Source organism: Sabethes cyaneus, chromosome 3 (assembly GCF_943734655.1).
Source record: "Sabethes cyaneus chromosome 3, idSabCyanKW18_F2, whole genome shotgun sequence".
Classification (NCBI taxonomy): Eukaryota; Metazoa; Arthropoda; class Insecta; order Diptera; family Culicidae; genus Sabethes; species Sabethes cyaneus.
In genome coordinates this window covers 102,142,426-102,165,432 of record NC_071355.1, presented here as the reverse complement: position 1 = coordinate 102,165,432, position 23,007 = coordinate 102,142,426, and the positions used below count along the sequence as shown (strand labels likewise).

The 23,007-nt window shown below is 38.8% G+C and overlaps 1 protein-coding gene across 1 annotated transcript; it reads left to right on the top strand.

Moving 5' to 3' along the window:
• The first annotated feature begins 1,495 nt into the window (after window positions 1–1,495).
• Window positions 1,496–9,456, top strand: LOC128743788 (F-box/LRR-repeat protein 7). The gene is made up of 5 exons (XM_053840455.1): window positions 1,496–2,412; window positions 7,878–8,299; window positions 8,355–8,615; window positions 8,677–8,856; window positions 8,921–9,456. Exons 1-5 carry the CDS (start codon window positions 1,496–1,498, stop codon window positions 9,454–9,456), a joined length of 2,316 nt encoding a protein of 771 aa, XP_053696430.1.
• Window positions 9,457–23,007: the final 13,551 nt, after the last annotated feature.

Here is a 23,007-nt window from a genome sequence, read left to right as displayed (position 1 = left end):
AATCGCTCAAATTAACTTTTGCATAATACATTTTAGTTTTTTCATTGTTTCATCCTTATACACATTGGCGTAGCTAGAGGGGGTGCCGGAGGGATCAGGCCCCCTCCAAAAATCTTCACCATTGGAATTTAGTCATTTAGAATTGGCTAAACGAAAATTAACCTAGCAACGCCCATGGGAGTGAAGGCGAATATCCAAATTCTGGGAAATTACTAAAAACAATGTTTATTCGTTCGCTTCTCAAATGCTAATGATATATTTTGCACTGAATGTCACTCTTATATCAACTTCTACTACATGCTATGCCTACTATATCTGCTACAGGAGATAGTGATGCCCCATCATTTGATCTCCAAGAAATCAAACGAGAAATCGGGTTGCTGAAGACCAACAACGTCGCCGGAAGGGACCGCCTGCCCAACGAGCTGGCAAAAGTTCTTCACCACAATAATCGCAGACGGCGACGAACTAGAAGTGGTAGACGAATTCGTGTATTTGGAATTACCGATGACCGCAGGCGCAGACAACAACAGTAAGGAGATCCAGCAACGCACTCAAACGTGAAAATCTGCCCTATTTTACTACTTTACGCTACGATCAAGAAGCATACACCGCCATACAAAGCTGACAATGTACAGAACCGTTAATAGATCGATAGTACCGTGTGAAAGCTGACACGCAACTTACGAAGGACATGCGCGATCCTGTCATAATGTGGAAGGTGCTACGGACGATATTTTGCAAAGTACAAAGTGCAGCCGAAGAGTGGTGGCGTATGAGCCACCGGTACCAGGAACAGAGACGCGAAACTTGCAGGGTAGAATACCCAGGTCGAGTGCGACTTACTATTGCTGAGACACTTGGCAAATTGGCGACGTGTGAACCAAGGTTAAGTTAAATGGAGACAATTGCAACTGCAACTGATACATCATTCGAGCTTGGTGGCTTCACATATGGATCTCAATGGCAAAATGAAACAGGGATTCGAAAGCATAGATGGAAGTAGATCGGGCATATCTCGAAGAGAAGAGCGAACGAAATTAATTGAATTTTTGCGTGACAACTCATATAAAGAATTTAAACAGAAGGAGTCGCCTACATTTTAAGAAAATGTGCTGTATATAATAAAGCTTTTTCAAACAATGTTACCAGCTTTTCTGTTTTTTGTATGGTTGGAAACGTAGCTATGGAATTATTACTTCAAAAAAGTGTAAAATATGCTTTGATCGTACCATTAACGGATTGATTTGTTGTCTTATTAAAACATGCGAAACATGCGAATCAAAACATCGGTTTAGAAATCGTCCAGTGATAAGTGCACAAAACCTGCTCTGTTTTCACGATTATAATCATCGTTACTATATTTTACTCTTATAATATATTGAAAAACTCTATTTTTCATCATAAAACGTTAATGAAACAATAACTTGAAAATCTTAATTAATGCAATATTTATATTTCTTGTTACTTTACAGGTAACACCACGTAGCTCAACATGTCGCATTCGCAGCGACGTGGGGCACCTGTCGAGTGTCCACTAGCATCGCTAGGCCGGAACACGCCCTCGATGGATGCAATCCAGTACCATCATCCGTTGAGTTCCAGTCCTCTAGATCCGCAAGCGTATCAAATGTCTCGGAAAACGCCAATTTTGGGAATCGATCCGGACATCTATAATGCAGAAGCAAACCTTGGAAACAATCATTCCAATACTAATGGGTGCAAAAGTGATGCTACTCAAGAAAATGGAAACTTACTTTCCATTAGTTCTTCGTCATCACTTGATCAAAGCGCTTCGTTCCTTCACCAACCGTCTCCGCCAACTTTAAATCGACGAGGGGATTATCGGCCTTTACGACCGCGAACATACACCCCTATCGACGCTCTGTTAACGACCACATATCAGCAACACCAACGGCTATCACCTGTTTTGATTGACATGCAACGAAACCACATGAATTATCAATCTGAAGCGCAACCTCTTGCATCCCTCTCGGAAGCAGACCGCTACTTCTTAGAAGAGAAAATGGACTCCCTCTATATTCAAGGTGCCATCCGGCGGAACGCAAATACGCCATCCAGTCTAACACGTAATCAGTCCAGCAGCAGTAACAACACTGAGCGTTACTATCTAGAAAACGAGAACATCGATGCGATTTATAACTTCTGTCACAATACGGCAGGAGTAGTAGCCCTTAATGCCCATAATTCCTCCTTGAAAGCACCATCCAGTCATAATGATTGTTTAGATTCTAGTTCACCCAACTTGTTACGGCGAGCATCCAGTCCGGAAACCAGTGGATCAGACCGGTACTTAATCGAGAGAATTCGAGGATCACCTGGCTATCACGGGAGGAGCGAGTGTCTCTCGCAACAGATGAAAGTGTCTACCACAGATTTCGTGGACGGAAGGTGAGAAGAAATTAATTCTTGATTCTTTAGTAGTTGTATTTCTCCTTATATGAATAGTTCACGAAATTAAATGTACATTTTTGTTGAGTTTGTAAATAGATTGTGCAAATCTTCATTCTCCATGTCAGTCTAGAGATGAACGAGCATTCGAATTACGTTCGAAGATTCCACTGCATTCGCGTTCCTAGTCTTTGAACAAATATTGTACGAAATGTAAATATGGACAGCCTTCTAGTTGGCCTCGACGTACGGGGTTGGCCTAATAAACCAGTCTTCGTATGTTCGAGTTTCGGCTAGGAGAGGCTGTGGGAGTCAATAGAATCGTAGCACTAAGTCCACAATTATCCTGTACTGAAACAGGTGCTGCTAAGTCTATCAAATACAAAAACAGAAAGAGTAATGCTCCGAATGCGGAACGTAGCACCAATACTTTGCTTTGCCATTATGAATAAATATTGACTTTGATCATTTTTCGTGTTATTTGGAAAGTGTGAATTGAATGTAAATCAAATAAATACGATATGACAAAAATTTAGTACCTAAATAACAAAAGTTTAATTATTTTCTATTGCTTGGAACTATACGGATTATAGAGGTCACGCATAAATTTACAAAGATCAATCAGAAACGAGCAAGTGGAAAATCTATCAAGTGGTGAATTAGCCGTCAAAGGATCGGGAACATTTATTTCTTCGATCGCTTTGATCATTTAAACTTATGTATTGTACAAATTTATACTTGGATTATGCAAACGTAACGATTATCACATTTACCAGCTCCTGTATGAAGGGCCAAAAGAGAATTGGTCGCCAAATAACATCACTTACATCTATCAAGAATGTTTGAGAATCTCCTGCCAAGAACTAGTTCCCTTAGGAAGTTGACCACTTGATTGAAACAGTTGCCCTGTTGGTCTTTCGCAGTCCTTGACATAATTGTCTTTTTGTAATTTATTGATGTTAAGATTTTATTGACATTATTTGTTCACATCGGTAATGTATCGGTTTTAGGTATGTACGATAATCTATCACATTTCAATATCTTGGTATATTTAAAATAAATGTAGGTATCACTTACTTTTAATTTATTGACGGCCACATTATAAGAGTCGTGATTGTCCATTTAATTACAATTGTGCCATAAGCTTTGTTTTCTATTTTCGTTTTGTTTGTATTTGGAGTTGTGTTAGGCATTTTTGATGTTTTGTAAACTTTTGAAAAAAAGTTTGAAAAAAAAAATTGATATGTTGCATAATTATTGCAATGCCTAGTTATATTATCCATTGCTTCCAATTAAGTTTATCCCTGCTCTTCTAGCATTATTCCATTACTTTTCTTTACAATTCCCATGTAGATTCATATTGCTGATTGCAAGGAAGATTGTCCCATCAGTGCACAATCGCTCATAAAAGTGCTATTTCGGCTTAAACCGTTTCGGTCTCTTCGGTGAACTTATTGGTTGGAATGTAATGAAAAAGTGCACCGAAGATACCGAAAAGATTTAATGCAGGATCGCACTTTTATGAGCGATTTCGCACTTTGGATGGCACAATTTCCCTTGCAATCAGCAATGTTAGTTGTGTGTATAAGAATCCATCCATGTAGCAATCAAAATGTAGGAAATGGAAGTTTACAACTCAACTATTGCAGCAAGAATCAACAATTGTAAAAATCAAATGTTTGACTCACGATACGTAAAATCACAATCCTGTACAATGAAATTAACCAAGCACTTCATGAAAAATACAGTCCTTAAATTGATAAGCATTTCCTTCTATTAACGCAGAGCGCCCCGCACGCTTAACTGATCATTTAATTAAAATATACATAAAATCAATCAATGCCATATAATTACCAGCTATGTGATGTAAAAAGCAAGGCTTGGGTATAAACGTATTTAAGACTTAACCGTTCTTTATCGATAGACTTCGCTGCCGGTTATTAGAGTATGTACAGAAAAATTACGGGGCTAGTGCGACGATCCTACTGAATCTAGCAGCACCACCTAGCTGAGATTCGAACATGCGACTACTGGCTTGTGAGACCAGCATCGTACTCCGAAGCTAACTGGGCGGTATGATGGGATACTCCTTTTGAATCACCGCAGTTATCGCAGATCAGTCAGTCAAGTCAGACGTGCTTATCGATCGCTAACAAAAGTTTGTACAAACTCTGTTCATACTTACTGGGAGGGGTTTAAAGCTTGTGATAGTTATCAAGCCCCCTGCCACAGTATGAGCTCGTTGAGGAAACGCACTTTCTTCATCGACGTTCGCGGAATACGAAAATTAAAAGATGAAACCGTATACGCTTTCATTGCAAATCAATTAAAACTCACGCCACAAGATGTAACAACAATACAAATTGATCGAGTAGAAGGCAAAGTGTTTGTGGAGGTAAAGACGCAAGCAGCAGCAGCCGCTATTGTAGAGAAGTTTGATAATAATGTGTTGCTCACCAACGATGGCACCAATCATCGCATTAGATTGTACGTAGAGGACGGAGGTACTGATGTAAAGTTGCACCATTTACCGCCAAGAATGCCAGATTCATGGATAGCTGATTTCTTTGCCGAATATGGAGAAGTAGTTGCCATCAAGCAAGAAACATGCCGTTCTGAATACTTCGCCAATATACCAAGCGGAGTTCGTACCATGCGCATACGTATGCAGAAACCCATTCCATCTTTCACAAGCATCAAAGGTTACAGTACGCACGTTACATACAATAATCAAATCCAAACTTGCCGCCACTGTAACAATATAGTGCATTTTGGATACAGCTGCGCTGAGAACAGAGCATCTCTTGCGGCTCAAGGCAAAGACTACTCTGGTGTAGTCGCCGGACGTGGTAGACAAAGACAGAGAAGTCTATCGCGTATGTCAAGTACATCTTCTCGAGACAATTCTAAGTCAACTGAGCAGAGCCAGAGCAGCAAACGAGCAGCGGAAGAGAATCCCGCGCCACCGACTCCGAAGACAGCAAAACTCAAGATCCCGAACCAGCCACCACCAGCAACAATTCCAGCATCAACGGAACCTGAACTATTCTCATCGACAGAACACCAGCAGCAAGCCGAAGCGCTCCCTACAGAGAGTGAGCACGTCTTTTCAACACCCAATAGTACCAGTAGTAGCAGATCAAATTCCCTTGTTAGAGGCGCAGGAAAAGGGACGATGGAGATCTCTGATGATGACGATCAAACCCAACAGAGACGAAATTTACGCTCCAACAACACCACAGCACAAGGGGCAAGTAAACAATTCATTGATAATGTCAGACACAAATAGAAACAATCTCTTATCGTACACACTCGCAACTATCAATTTAAATGGTATTAGCAATAAAACCAAAATAAACGCTTTTGTTGAACTTATACACACACTACAATTAGACATTATATGCATGCAAGAGGTACACTGTGAGGAAATGCAAATTCCAGGATACGAAATAATTTTCAATGTAAATGAAACGAGACGTGGTACTGCAATCGCTCTTAGAAATGGCATTGCATATTCTAGAGTGTTACGAAGTCTAGACTCGAGGGCGATATGCATCAACTTGGGGAATGAAGCTACAATCATCAATATATATGCACCGTCTGGATCGCAAAACAGAAGTGCACGAGAAGATTTCTTCAACCGCACTCTGTCTTATTATCTTCAAAATCGCTTAAAATATTGTTTAATTGTCGGAGATTTCAATTCGGTTCTCAATCAAAGGGATACCACGGGCGTATCAAATTTGAGTGCAACACTGAAACGTCTCGTCGATGGGTTGAGCCTAAAAGATGTTTGGAGGGAATTTAATTCACAGGCTGATTACACATTTGTAAGAGGCCGATCAATGTCCAGAATTGACAGAATATATGCTAGTCCAGAATGTATTCCCAATGTTCGTTATTGCAAACTGCAGGTAAACAGTTTTAGCGATCATAAAGCTGTAGTTTTGAGAATAACGCTACCTGTTACAAACATTCGACAGGATAGACCGTTTTGGAAATTCAATAATAAATTGCTAACAGCAGAAAATCTCCAAGAATTTCACGCGAAGTGGGTATACTGGACAAGGCAGAAACAATATTACCGCACGTGGACCGATTGGTGGATTAGATTTACAAAAAATAAAATCGCTTCGTTTTTCCGATGGAAAAAAGCACTCAGAGTGCAAGCTTTTAATAATACAATGGGGTTTTACTATTCGAGTCTCCAAATTGCCTATGATCGACACAAAGATGAGGATTGCACTGCTGAAATCAATAGGATAAAAGCTGTAATGCTGCAGAAACAGAAAGCCTTCTCCGAATCTCTAAAAATCGCAAAGCCTAGCTACTTGAGTGGAGAAGATATCTCGATATTTCAACTAGAAAATCAATGCAACCAACGAGCCGGCAGAAATATTAAGACTCTGCGCTTTGGTGGTCAATTAATTGAAAACCAGTCCGAAATACATGAACTCGTTTTGCAACATTTCCAAGATCTCTTTTCTGCTGAAGATATCGAGTCAAATGATCGATTTGATCCCACGCAGACGCTGACACAGGACGACGAATCGAACAACCGACTAATGGACGATTTTACTGAAGAAGAGGTTTTCGCTGCAATAAAGGGATCCGCTACAAATAAATCCCCAGGGAAAGACGGACTCTCAAGGGAGTTCTATCTATCTACATGGCCTATCATTAAGAGAGAATTCACTGCAGTTTTAAACGAAATCAAAAATGGGCAAATATGTGAGGAGATACAAGACGGTGTTATTGTGCTAGTACGCAAACGCGGAGGACAGGGAGGAATTGAATCCTTTCGGCCTATAACCCTACTCAACGTGGACTATAAAATACTGAGCCGTATTTTGAAATGCAGACTAGAAATAATTGCAACAAAATTGCTGTCAGAACATCAAAAATGCAGCAATGGTAAAAGAAATATTTTTGAGGCGGTATGCACAATTCGAGATCATATAGCATTTTCTAAGCAAGAACGAATAGGCGGAATTGTGACTGCATGTGATCTAAGTAATGCATTTGACAGGGTAAATCACGGCTTTCTTTTCTCAACTCTGAGGAAAATGGGAATTAATAACAGGTTTGTCGATTTCCTGGAGATACTGGCACCTCACGCCAGATCACAAATTATTATCAATGGCCGTACATCTGAACCCTTTCACATAAGAAGATCAGTTCGTCAAGGTGATCCTCTCAGTATGCTACTGTTCGTGCTTTATCTACTAGAACTGTGAAGCACTAGTGCATTGCGAAGAATACACTGTATGTATCATGGAAATTCAGTGATGACGAATTCAAATCATGTGGGCCTGTCCTGCATAAAGGAACGTAAATTCTTATGTGGATTATGGTTTTTCTTATGTTTCAGTTCTTTTTGTTTCAATTTCAGTTCGATAGTAAAGTAGACTAGTCTATTCATTATATTTACATTTATGGGTATCCCATCTTGTTTTTCCATTCAGGATGCATAGCTCTAAGTCACAACATTTCAACGAGGGACTAAAGCGATATGGGCGCTTTTCGCCTAGTTTAGATCAAGGTTATCACACGTTAGTATCTCCGTCTCCGTCTGGTCATCAACAATCGTCCATACCGGCCTCCTGGAACACGATAGCTCCTAGTGGTAATTCGTTAACATCTAACGGTACGGGTTGCCTGAACAGTGCTCATCTTAACAACAATATCGTAAGCAGCGATGTACTCAACGGCGATAGTAGTGCTTTATTTCGTTCCGGACCACTGTTCGACAGGTTTTCCGATGAATTAATGACTAAAGTCTTCGAATGGTTAGACAGCAGTGATCTGTGCAATATAGCTCGAGTTTGCAAACGATTTGAGACAGTCATTTGGAATCAAACTCTTTGGAAAGTTATTAAGATTAAAGGTAATAAATGAGTTTAATTATTGTAACTTTTTCTGTAATCGTTCATCAATTCAAGGGGAGAACAACAGTGGAGATAGAGCCATTAAGACTATTCTAAGGAGGCTCTGCGGCCAAACTCGTAACGGAACATGTCCAGGGGTGGAGCGAGTGCTATTAAGTGACGGCTGTAGATTAACGGACAAAGGACTTCAACTTTTGTCACGGAGGTGTCCTGAAATTACACACTTGCAAATTCAAAATAGTGTGGCAATTACAAACCAAGCCTTGTTTCATCTAGTTACAAAATGTACGAATCTACAGCATTTGGATATTACCGGTATGTTCTGTTTATATTTCCAACTTGATTAAAATGTGTGCTAATAAAAATTGCTAATCAGGATGTGCGCAAATCACTTGCATCAATGTCAATCCTGGACTGGAGTCGCCACGACGTTTACTACTACAGTATCTAGACCTAACGGACTGTGCATCAATATCGGATTCTGGACTTAAAATAATTGCTAGAAACTGTCCACTGCTGGTGTATCTTTACTTGAGACGATGTATTCAAGTAACTGGTAAATATTTGATCATATAGCAACAACTTTGAAACGTTATTTTTACTGATAAGTTTACTTTTAGATGCTGGTCTCAAGTTTATCCCCAACTTCTGCATAGCTTTGCGAGAACTTAGTGTTTCTGACTGTACCAGCATTACAGATTTTGGACTCTATGAACTAGCGAAGCTTGGTGCTACGTTACGATATCTTTCGGTGGCTAAATGTGATCAGGTTTCTGACGCTGGTCTGAAAGTGATTGCACGACGGTGCTACAAAATGCGATATCTAAATGCACGCGGTTGCGAAGCCGTCAGTGACGATTCAATCAACGTTTTGGCTAGATCTTGTCCGCGACTGCGGGCACTTGATATCGGTAAGTGCGACGTTAGCGATGCCGGTCTCCGAGCACTAGCAGAAAGCTGTCCAAATCTGAAAAAACTCAGTTTACGCAATTGTGATATGATAACTGATCGAGGAATTCAATGCATTGCCTATTACTGCCGGGGGTTGCAGCAACTAAATATTCAAGATTGCCAAATTTCGATCGAAGGCTATCGAGCCGTGAAAAAATACTGTAAAAGATGCGTAATTGAGCATACGAATCCTGGATTTTGCTAGCGTATTGTAACAAATCATAGTTATGCTCTCTGTAAACTTTCTAAAACGTGTAGTAAATTGTTCTTAGTTTTCGATTTTTTGAGAATAGTTTTGCCAAAAACTTTGAAAATTGTTATTAACATTATTTAAAGAGTTCATTATTTTCTTGTGAGTGATATAATATGATTGTATGTACTAACTATATATTATTATCTATATAGTCTATTTTTATTGATTCCACATCTGTACAAACTTTATTTATGTAATCAATAGAATCAATAAATTGTATTTATTTCAAAAGATGGAAAAATATTTCAATATTTTACATTTTCGCTGAAGTTTTTCGAGCGTCTTAGTAGAATACGAAACCTGGAAATTAAATTAAATAAAACTTATCCAATTTAATTCTACCATGTATTATGTGTGTATTATACATAGTAGAATTAAATTGGGTAAGTTTTCTTTTTATTTAATTTCCAGGTTACATTTTCAGCCGAACTTTTTAATGTCCAAGTTCAGAATTACGATTATTATCTATATGGACTATCTCGACGAGTTCAGGCCCAAAGTTGAAAGCACAACGACTTTTGAAATTCAAATCAAATTGAATTGCTCTTTATTTATATTTATTCCTATTTTATTATAGTCACCTGAACAGCTCGAGTGTTTTTTGACTTTTGTGGACTTGAGAGTTCTGAACCCGAGAACCCTCAACGTGTCCTCACCGTGAATGCTGTGATATCTAGCTGAGCAAATGAATACAGTGGTTTACCGATTTTATCTACCATGCAAAAATTTTTGGTAGATATATTTGGAAAGTAGACAATTTTGGCGTTATTTGCAGCTCCGGTCATGAAGGCAGAGTAGTTTGAAGCTCTGAACGCTGTCTTGCTGACATTTAAGGTCCATCTACAACAGTTGGAAAAGCTAGGAGAGAATACAAGAAAGTGGAGCACGATGTTAGCTTTCATGCTGTCGCAGAAACTAGACAATGTAACACGCCACCACTGGGAAACACATCATGCATCCAAGGACATCCCTCAATATGAAGAAATGGCTGAGTTCTTAGACCAACATTGCGAAATTCTACTTTCTACGTCAGGACAGAGTGCAGTTGAACAACGTCGACCATTCAGGAACGCTGCAATTCACACCGTAACACCAGCCGCAAGTAATTGTCCAATCTGTAACGGCGGGAAACATAGTATTGGTCAATGTCGCCGGTTTGGCAGTATGAGAGTTGTGGACAGAAGAATAGCCATCCGTAGACTGGGATGGTGCTTAAATTGTTTGTCTCCAGAACATTATATGTCGGATTGTTCTAAACGCAATTGTCCAAAATGTGGACAACACCATCACTATCTGCTACATCCGAACACTCAGTCCCAGCCGGTAACGCGAACGCGCAGACGCAGCCTCGTCAACAGTTCCAAATACAGCAACAACCGCATTCGCATTCACAGAATCAATCCCGTATGAATATTACTCAATCTAATCCTCAAACAGCATTAGTACACAATACTATCTCGCAATCCACACGACAGCACCTCCCACAAACACCACATCTACTCTTCACCACACAGCTACACTACACAACAATCGCGGTTATCGGAACACTACACTTCTGTCAACTGCGATCATCAAACTTGTTGACCGTTTCGGGAACACAAGACTCGTTCGTATCCTGTTGGATAATGGGTCCCAAATCTGTGTAATTATGGAGAATCTATCTCAACGGTTGAATTTTAAACGTGTCCATGAAAACATGCCGGTAAAAGGAGTAGGTGATTCTTTGACTGTGTCAAAGCAATCGGCAATAATGAAGATAATGTCACGCTATTCTTCATTCAAGACTAGAGAGTTGAAGTTTTATGTGTTACCTCGAATCACGTTGAATCTACCACAGCATAATATTGATATCAGCACTTGGACCTTGCCCGCTGACATCTGCCTCGCTGATCCATACTTCTACGAATGCACCCAAGTAGCACACGTTGTCACAATTGAGTCGCAGCGGCTGATATGCGACAAATTTAAATGTAAAACTTCGGTTGCAGTAACCTAAAATATAACAGTTGTGTAACCGAAATAGCGCAACTTATGTAACTAAATATGGTTACATTAACAGTTACTCAATAACCAATATGTAACATGTATAGTTACAAAATGGTTACTATTGAAGTTACACATAAACTGTAAATTGACTTTCAATTGATGGCAAATTAGTTATCTTGAAACTTTTATTGCATAGCGAAAACAATGCAGCAGGTTTATTATTTCAATCTATGGCTGTCAACGTCAAGCAATAAATTTAACTGTTGAATATAGAAGAGTGTATAAATTTCGCTTGTTATTTCAACACAAATTTTAATGCAGTTTCAAATTTATGGTGAAATGCATGATTCTAGCTTTGAAAAAATCACGCGCTCTTATTTAATCTAGCTTTTCGTTACTTACTTCTTTGAAAAATTGATTTTTTGTAAAACAAATATGTACAAATATAAAAATTTTAATTTTAATTTTCTGATTTTTAAATTTATTCTTAGCAATAATGAATTAGTGGAGCATTCACCTAGAAATCATTAAAAACAAATTGTTTTCGCTATCACTTAGTAAAATTCATAGCCATTTTGCCTTTGGTTTTAACTACTACACCATCGTCCTTGAAGTTTTGTATCGTTTTCGGCATGAAATGATTTTAAGCAGACACTGTTCATAGATATCGGGAAAAGGTGTTTTTTAGTGATTCTTGTGAAAAGAAAGTGTTAATTTAATATCAAAGAATAGTGTCACTTTGAATAAAACAGTTTACCAGGAGTGTTAATCATAGAAGGTTACAATTCAGTTACATTCTAGTTGCACGTAATCTTAGCCTTCGACCTGGTTACGCTATCGGTTACGGTAACCAATGTTAAATCTGTTGTGGTCACTTATTTCTTATGTCGTCATTTCTAAGTTACACTGTAACCTATTTTCATTGCCGATTTCGTTTCGATGTAACTTGATCGTTTTGACGTTTGAGAATAATCAAAATTTGTTTATTTAATATCAATGTCTGTGCGGAGAAGATTCCAAGTACCATCAATTAAGTAAATAAACGCATTTACAAGAGCATTTTACAACCCGTGTACCAATTGTTTATCTTTACCATAAGTAAAATTCATGAGATCTAGTTTTTGCTTAATCCGTTGTGTTTACAAGGAACAGTGAACAAGTTGTTGCGAAAATGTTACTAGCCGACTATTTTTGACTTCGTAACTACTCGTAACGGAAAATTAACTGTTTTGCGACCAGTAAGTTGATGACAGTTTGGAAAAAGGTTTCATTTGTGTCACTTGATAACTAATTGGTAACTCGTAACTGAAATGTGACTGTTTTGCGACGACCAAGTTGTTGACAGTTCGAAAAAAAGGTTTCAATTTGGTCATTTGGTAACTACCTGGTAACTTTTTGAGATTTTTGTCACTAGAAAACTAAAAAGTAACTATTTTTAATTTTATGTAACCTAACTCGTTACAAGTATCCTAAATGTAACTGCTGTGCAACCTTTTTGTATTTTTTTATTTTTATGATGAGTTACAAGTGCTACTTGGGGCAACGCTATTGACGCCATCCTGAGAATTTCGATTTTTTACGATTTGTTGCTGGGCGAGCAAATGAAACTTTCAGAATCTGGTCCAACCCTGTGCAATACGCAACTCGGTTGGATAGTGGCTGGAGAAGTTCCTGAGAATCCTGTTATGAGCTTTAGCATTGCAGTTGCAACTACGGTCACCACTGAAGAGATTCACGAACAGCTAACACGATTTTGCAAGTTGGAGACATGCAGAACGAAGAGTTGTCTCTCCATTGAAGAGTCCACTTGTGAATCCATCTTTGAACAGACAACGACTAAGGACGCTGACGGAAAATTTCGAGTAACTCTTCCCAAGAAGGCTTATATGTTGGAACGATTGGGTGAATGGAAATCGATTGCTACCAAGCGATTTATGGCGCTTGAAAGGCGATTGAATGCGAATCTGGAAATGAAGACTCTCTGCAGAGAGTTCATTCACGAACTGAAGGTTCATTCTGAAAACTGAAGGTAGAGACCTTTGCAAGGACGTTCAACATCTTCTTGGTTCTGCTGGATTCAACCTTCGCAAATGGCGCTTCAATCAACCAGAAATCCTGAAGGAAATACACAACTATTTGCGGGACAAACGAGAGGTTCTCAACATTGATGTAACCTCAACTGTTAAAACTTTAGGTGTAACCTGGGAGCCAGATCTTTTTTGGTTGAAAGTGCCACACTTGAAGTTGGCAACGCCAGTAACGCATCGAGTAGTTTTATCTGATGCCGCACGTCTCTTTGATCCGTATGGACTAGCAGACCCAGTCATCGTGCAAGCAAAGTTTCTCCAAGAACTTTGGAAAAGAAAATACACTTGGGACGAACTATTAAGCATCAAAGTGCAAACACAATGACTGGAGTTTAGAAACAGTCTAGATCAACTCGATGCAGTCTCCGTACCCCGCTGGGTCGCATTCGATAAAAATGTGATATCATGCGAACTTCACGGATTCTGCGTCGCCTCAGAACGAGCATATGGTGCGGTAATTTACCTGCGATGTGTAACACAAGAGGGTAAAGTAACAGTTCGATTGGTGATGGCGAAGTCCAGAGTAGCACCATTATAGGGTTTGCGCAAACAGAAGAAAAAACAGTCAATACCAAGCCTTGAATTATCATCGGCTTTAGTGTTGGCTCACCTGTACGAAACTGTGGCTGCGAGCATCCAAACACCAGCAAGTACTTACTTCTGGACTGATTCAACCATAGTAAAATGTTGGCTCTCATCGCATCCGTCCAGGTGGCAGGCCTTCGTAGCAAACAGAGTATCTAAAATTCAGCACATTACGAAGGAAGGCGTTTGGAACCATGTACCCCGTGTTGATAATCCAGCTGATATTATATCACGTGGGATTACGCCGTTGCAATTAGCAGACTCCTCCTTATGGTGGGATGGTCCTGATTGGTTGCGAAAAGACCCACGGTGGTGGCCAACAATGCCCGAAGATTTCGACAGTAAGTTCAACTCGTCGTTACTGGAGGAAAGGCCACTAATTTCAGCCGCACTTCAGATGGTACCACCGCACGATATTTTTTACCTATGTTCATCGTTATTGAGCTTGATTCGGTTAACCGCATGGACTTTGCGTTTTGCGTACAATTGCAAGAAATGCAATAAGACTACCAGAGCGACGGGTGTACTGACAGCGAGAGAACACGAAAGGGCATTGATGTTGTTATTAAAACGTTCACAATCCGAGTGCTTTTCAATAGAAATAGTCGATCTTGTGGCCACGGGCGAAGTAAAGGCTAATTCTAGACTGCGTTCAAAGAATCCAATGCTAATAGACGGAGTCATACATATTGGAGCTAGATTACGACATGCTGAGGTATCATTTTGGAGGAAACATTTGATTGTGTTAGACAGCAAACATCCTTTGACACGCCTCATCATGGTAGACTATCATCATCGTCTACAGCACGGAGGACCTTAATTGACGCTCTCTTGCGTCAAAGAGCGTTTTTGGCCACTCAATGGAAGAAATCTAGCAAGAAAGGTTTTGCACGAATGTGTTTCTTGCTTTCGAGCGAGCCACGCATACACGAGCAGCTGAAGGGAGACTTACCAGCGGAACGGGTTTCCCCAATGCCAGCATTTCTGCGGGTTGGCATAGATTATTATGGCCCCTTCGAAGTTCGCTATCCTAAGCGCAAGTCAATTCCAACTAAATGCTATTTGTGCATTTTTGTGTGCCTTGTTGTTAAAGCCGTACATTCGTTGCCAGAAGAGGCAAACCAGAATTGATACTTTGCGACAACGCGACAAATTTTGTAGGAGCCCGCAGGGAGCTGAATGAGCTTCATCGATTATTTTGAGAAGAGCAATTCCAAAATTCCATCGTGACTGAAGCAGCCAAGGACGCGATAGAATTGCGATTCATTCCTGCCAGGTCCCCGAACTTCGGAGGACTGTGGGAGGCAGTTGTAAAATCTCTCAAAGGACATTTGAGAAGAGTTTTTGGAAAAAACATCCTCATTCCAGACGAATTTTTGACGATCGTCATTCAGGTGGAGGCTTGCCTCAAGTCTAGGCCGGTCACACCGCTAAGCAATGACAACAGAGATCTCCAGGCTTTCATCCCTGGGCATTTTCTGGCACATCGGCCGTTAACAGCGGTTCCGGAGCCAAGTTTGGCAAACGTTCCAGACAATCGGTTAAATAAATGACAAAGGGTACAGCAGTTTTCTCAATTCATTTGGAAACGATGGTCGACTCATTATCTATCTGATCTCCATAATCGCAACAAATGGACGAGGAGAAGGAACAACCTGCACTTCGGAACGATGGTGCTGGTAAAAGAGGATAATCTTCCTCCACTGAAGTGGCAGCTACCCAGTAAACCATTTGGTTTGTATATCTCGATTGCAACTGAGATATACGAAATCATATCTGAACGAAAAAGTTATATTTCACGCCATATAAGAACATATATGTACCAAAGTGGACGCGATATACGTGCGAAAATTTTGATAATTATTTGTAATTCTATTTTGCGTAGTTTTTATAACACGCAACTAAATACTCCTGAATATATAATTAAGATATAATCAAATATTGCAATCGTCTATACTGCTTTATAATTCACAGTCATGAATTGTATATGAAGACACGCACGACTGCAAAACAACTTATTGTTCACTTCGATTTGACATACTCTAATCATTATCACATTCCAATGTGAAATTGACATAAAAAGGATTTAATGTGAACTTTCTATTACGATTTTGTGTTATCTGGATAGGGTGTATCACCGAGATACATCCAGGATCTGATGGCAACATTAGAGTTGTTACTGTTCGCTCGCAGCAAGGAACATTTCGACGAGGAATTCAGAAAATATGCATCCTGCCCATACGGGATAACAATCCGCATAATCAATATAGCCCCCATTGGGGCACTTTGCGCAACTGTCGGCATAAAATTTGCCGCGTATGCTTGGGGGCAACCCTTAAGTTACGTTCAACATATATATTGTTTCGTTGGAACCTACTGCTTTTGTTCTTCATCGTTATAAAATTGGATATCTATCTTGGTTTGCCTTTGGACCTCTTCGTTTCAACCGTTTTGAGAAGCTGTGTATGGATAATAATAGGATAAGTACGCCTCCATATGAGGCAACTTGTAGGGCATTCCACTGCATCGCCAAGGGGGCCGATATTTAAGTTACGACGATCCACTTTAATGTTTGTTTCGGATCCAAATCGCTTCGTATTATTTCACAGATGCTTTGACCTCTGCTAGCCATTGGTGCTTGCTGGCCAACGAAGGTACGACGAGATGTCATCGTAGATTAGTTTCACCCTGTCATCGTTTGCACCATTCATCACATCGATATACCACCGTCAGCAGCTGGCTGATTCACAGATGAGTATTCATTGCCCCCACGGGGCAATCTCTGGCATATTTTGAAAATTCTATCTTGCTACTGCCAGGGGGCCGAACCATAAGTTACGTGTCTCCCATGGAAATCCATGCTTTGGATTACAGTTGTGTTTATTTTCAACAGAAATCAGTGGCGTAACTAGGGGGGGGGGGGCTTAGCCCCCCCTAGAAAAATTAAGCTGGATTTTTAAATTTAAGAAAAAACTATAGTTAGATAACTTTACATAATAAAAACTTAAGAGTAATTTTTATATGCATCACTACTTAAAGTTCCCATGCATCAATGTACATTTAAGGGGGCATAGTACTTTTTTAACTTAAAAAAATCGAAAATTTTTTTATTGATTATTTCGAAAGATTGACATTTTGACCATATGTGTTTCAAGTCATTTCGATGAATTCCAAAAATTGCCAAAGTTACAACTATTTGTACCGCGCATGTCTGGAGCGATTACACAGCGAATAAAAACTTCAACGTCGTTTTTCTCGAAACCAGGTTTTGAAAGTCGGTACCATAAATATCTCAAGAACGGCTCAAGCACTTCTCATGATTCTTTTGACGTAGGACTACGTTTTACGACAAGTTTTGAGATAGGGTGTCATTCCAAGAAATCGAAAAATGCAAGCGTCGCGAAAAATGAAAGGTTTTGAGCGCTAATAGCTTAGCGGTTTTCCGATCGATTTTCAATATTCTTACACCAATCGATCGGAAAATCTTCTAAGAATTGACCCAAATGAAGAAAAGTATGGATTCTTGATGTTGAACTATTGAAAAATTGAAAATAATGAACCTATGTTTTACCAGAATTCTCGCTTCGTGATTGGTTGGAAGATCTTGCCATGATCTAAACCTATACCAATTTGATATCTGTGCCTGGGAAATAAGCCAGAACAAGTGACAAAGCTTCCTCATTTCAACAAGATTTCTTAACACTGCGGTTAAACCTAGACCATTTTGATGTCCTTGCTTGGGAAGTACGCCAGAAAGAGTGACAGAGCACCCTCGTGCGAACAGATTTCTTACGAACGCGATTAAACCTAGTTCAATTTGATGTCTGTGTTAGGGAAGTGTGCCAGAAAAAATGACACTAGTTCGTTGTTCCAACAGATCGCAAATTCTTCACTGCGAGACGATTAAACCTCGGCGAATTTTAAATCTGTGTTGGAAAAATGTGCTACAGCTGTAGTGTTCGGTTATAATACGACTCTGTATGAATACGCATGCTTGCCGTTTCATTAGAAGTGTAGCGAAAAGATGTGCTGTTGATAAAATAGGATTGAATTGGTAAAATCCCTTCAACGTGGGGAACCATGGGTAATAAAAACAATCTTTAATTTCAGTAAGGTAGCAGGAAAGCAATAGTTTATGTTCTTGATTTTGTTAAATTGTTTTCAAATGCACAATCTTTTGAGAATTGAACGTATGCAATGATACTACTTTGATAAACGTTACATATAAAGCATGTAGCATGTACATAAGGGGTTAGACAAAATGATCGGGACAGGCAAAATTTTGATGAAATTCAAACGGTCATAACTTCCACAAAATTGGACATTTTTGGATGAAATCAATTGCATTCGACGGGGAAATATTTCTAGTTTTTCTATAATATTTCAAGATTCGCAATAGTCTGCGCACACCGGAGATAATCCGGGTTATCTGGGGGTATGCCAAAAACTGATTTTTTTCATCGCTTGTATCTTTTTCTGTCATGGAAATTTAATCATTATCATATTTTATCCCAAAACTAGATTTCATTTCCAGTCGATTGGTGAAAAAAGAATGGAAATCCGACGAGAAACAACCAAGTTACGGCCATTTTCGTAAAATCAGTACTAGTAACATCTATTGCTCTGGCCAGTTTAGGACATGACGCAAACCATGTCAATATGAGCATCAAACGTTTGGGTTTTATGAGCCATTGATACTGGAAGCATTCCCAGGTCCGCAGCGTGCCAAGGCAACCCTGTAGCAGGTTGTAGCTACCCCGGTGGAAGTGGTTGTTTCAGGGAATATTCGCAATCATGTCAATATGGCTGTCAAACTTAAGGATTTTCAACCCTCGTAAATTTTTGAAGTTTGACATCCATATTGGAATGGTTTTGATCATGTTTTAAAATAGTCATAAAGGTGAGACATTACTGGTTACATTTCCAGAACTGATTTCACTAAAATGGCCATATCTCGGTTGTTTCTCGTCGGATTTCCGTTCTTTTTTCACCAATCGACTGGAAATGAAATCTAGTTTTGGGATAAAATACGAAAATTAATTAATTTCCATGACAGAAAAAAATCAGAGGGGTTGTGTACAAGACACGACCGCAGATATAGGCAGGGTGTCGATTACCTGGAAAATCAGGGAAAACCTGGAAATGTCAGGGAAATTCGTTTCAACCTGGAAAAGTCAGGGAATGTCAGGGAATTTCATTTGAAGTCAGGGATTTTTGACATGGGAAGAAAATATACCGGAAAAGTTAAGACTTCGCAAGAATAACATTTAGGTACTAAATATCTGGCACCTTTTCACTCAAGGCCTTCGCGTATATCTTAATCAAATATAATACGAGACGTTATTTCTACTCACGTGCTGTGTTCAAATTTGCGAGTTTCGAAATTTCGAATTTCATGAATGTGCGACCTGGTTTAAACCTCAACAACGGTTGAACCGATTTGATCGATTCTGGTTTCAAAGGGAAGTGCTCACAACCTAATCGATCATTTTCAATATCTTTAGGATTCTTTGATATTAATTGGATATTTAGATCAACACTCAAAATAATTTTCACGTTGAAATTTCGGGAAAAGTTATGTGAATTTTTTCCACTTTACTTTTCCCGTACTATTTACGTGAATTTAATTTAGTTTGCATTAGTATGCGTGCATTTACGTGGAAATCAGATAGATGTTATTGTATTTTCCTATAATGTTCAACTGAAAGTCACGTAACTCCCTGTAGAGAAATTTACGTGATTTTTCATATGGAAAGGACGTGTGGATTATTCTGCGTGAAAAATTCTGGATAGAAAATTTGCTTATTTTGTACGGAAAGTGGCATAAAAAGGCCATACCAGCAAATTTTGCGTCTAGATAATTCAAGACTTCCGCACCGAGATCGGACTGTTACTGGAACGAGGACTAATCAAACTGAACCAAGATCAGCCTTTGAAAATTTACTACGTTGTTCAACCTGAACGGGCCAGAACCCGGCCTTTAGTTTTTATTCTCATGTCGATCATTAGTGAAAACCTACGCTTAATGCGTATTCGAATGAAAGACCATATCAGCTTCAAAATTCTGATTTAGTCTAACAAATCAGTCATATCTTCGAAATTCCACTGCGAGCAGAGGATCGATAGAGTCGCAAACCCGAGGTTTTCCTGAATATCATAAGCTGGCTGGAAGTAGGTCGAATAAAAGATCGAATGTCAGGTTCTAAATAATACGATGATGCTGCGATGTTCGATGAGTCGTTTGGCCTCGAAAGTTTTTATATTTATGACGAAGTGTTTCCTGTTCCTCAAATTTTGATAACAAATCGAAATAGCTGCTCAGACAAATCGGACTTTGTGTCAGAAAATATCTTCAAATTATTTTCTAATCTAAAGACCAACCTTTATGTTTATTGTTTTGCATAGTTAAATGTTTGAAGCGGATATATACCCATTCATTCATGTAATCTAACAGGCAAGACGGCTCTCCCACATCCCTTTGGCAACCAGCCAAACCAGATAAACCAGCAGACTATTTCTTTTTTTTTTCGAAAAGATATCTTGCAAATGTTATTTAGCTTGATTCTTTAATTTCGATGTGCGTTAATTAAGTTCGAATCAATTTTAATTTTGCACATAGAAATTTTGCAAAAAAGGTGAATTTGAATTAAAAAGAAAAATTGAATTCATTAGGAAATGATAATTCAAGAGTAAACAACCAATTAAACCAAACAAACCCTTTGATACGTGAAATTAAGGAGATATTTTGCGTCTGGAATTTCTCGAAATACACCTGGAAAAACCTGGAAAAGTCAAGGAATTTTATTTTCGCTAGATAATCGACACCCTGTATAGGTGACGCAGGACTACGTAAGTCTCTTTGTAGTGATAGTAGCATGTGTTCATGCTTGTAATCATTCGATTCTTCATGTATACATGCTATATGCAACATATATACATGCTACCATAGTTACTATGTATATATAGTTCTATAATATACATGCTACATGCGTTGTATCTAACATTTCCGGAGTGATTCGCGAAAAGGGCGCAACTTACGAGGTGTAAACAATGAGGAATATCACTGTGATAATTTGCCAGTACATTTTCAAGTCTTAATTTAAATACAAGTTACAAAAATCAAGTTTAAAGACATAAATTGGTGTAGAATAAATCATTCTTATAATTTCACAACAATACCGCATAAAATTTGTGCATTCAAGCTCAAAATCTAAGTTTTATAGTTAAACCCCTTGGAATGAGCCTCAAAGCATTTTGACAATAAGATTCGCCCAGCCCTGTTACGCCTTGTTTTGATTGTTTTATTTAGTTTCGCCTGTTTACAATGCGCCTGTGTTTTGAAAACAACGCAGTTTCGCTCTTTACTATCGCCTGTTTACAAAACGATTTGCAAATAAGCCTGTCACTTCATAACAATGCAAGGGGCTAAACTGCAAATTGTCTTTTGTTTTGATTAAACACTTCTATCGCCCATCACTAAAAACTTGTTTTAAATAATTCAAACGATTAAAACAGAAGAAAGGATTCTTGCCAAGGATATTATCAGTCTTTTTAAGACTGATGGTGCAATAAAACGATTTGTTTACAATTTGCCAGTTGAGCCCTAATCGCGAATCACTCCGGATTTATCAAAGTAGTAACATTGCATACGTTCAGTTCTCAAAAGATTGTGCATTTGAAAACAATTTAACAAAATCAAGAACACAAACTATTGCTTTCCTGCTACCTTACTGAAATTAAAGATTGTTTTTATTAGGGGAAGGGCGGTAAAGACGGACACCTTAAGGTCAAGAGTCAATGTCTACTCAAATATAACTGTATTGATTGCAATTTTCATACAAACTGAAACTTTAAGTCTCTGTCTAATAAAGTTACAGCGTGTACTAGAAAATTTCTTCCAAAATTTATACTTTTTTTAATATTATAAATATTATGTATAAATCAGAGTTTCTGCGCATGGGCGGGAAAGACGGACACTTGATATGGGAAAGACGGACACTCGCGAAAAGGTGTCACGCGCCGACGAATTATCAGTATTAAGAAAGATTAACATATTTCATCATGATATTTAGGAAAGAATTGGCTTGCGAAAACCCCCTGCCCAATTCCCCCTTTGAGCGAGGAAATAAAATGGTTCCCTTTTATAATCTTCATTATTTTAATTGGTGATGAATTAATCGTTTCTAAAAGTTGGCCTATTCCAACTGTTAAATGACTTCTGGATACTTTTAGGGGAAGGGCGGTAAAGACGGACACTGCGGGAAAGACGGACACTTGTTATAGTTCATAAACCATAATTTTTTGAATCAAATCAATGATGGGAAATGTTTCTATAAACTGAATTAACACTTTTGGACTAAACTGCCGATTTTTAGCAGCGCGGTTGTCAAATTTATAAGCAAAACAAAGAAAAAATGCGTATTTACGCTAACCGATGTAATTTTGCGTGTAGAGAAAATAGCTGGTAAATCGTTAAAAAAACAACATATTCATGCTAAACCGACAACATTGCGTTAGTTTGATCTTTCACTGAATATCCATTGGAAACCTAGTGAATTTTCGAATCTTCAGTGAAAAGTTATTGAAGTTTGAAAAAATGGTATCCAAGTCGGGAAAGACGGACACCCAACGGTAGGGAAAGACGGACACATAGATTTTGAATCCATTTTGCCCAACAACGATTTAACATTGCAAATACTTATATATTATATATGAAAAAGTAACCAGAAGTAATATAACAGTCGGAATAAGTCAACTTTTAGAAACGATTAATTCGTCACTACTTAAAATATTGAAGGGAACCATTCTATTTTCTCGCTCAAAGGGGGGATCGGGAAGGGGGTTT

Coding starts and splice junctions, on each gene's coding strand:
- LOC128743788 (XM_053840455.1), top strand. CDS start 1,496: ATGTCGCATTCGCAGCGACGTGGGGCACCTGTCGAGTGTCCACTAGCA. Junction 2,413..7,877: donor ACAGATTTCGTGGACGGAAG/GTGAGAAGAAAT, acceptor TTTTCCATTCAG/GATGCATAGCTCTAAGTCAC. Junction 8,616..8,676: donor ACAGCATTTGGATATTACCG/GTATGTTCTGTT, acceptor ATTGCTAATCAG/GATGTGCGCAAATCACTTGC.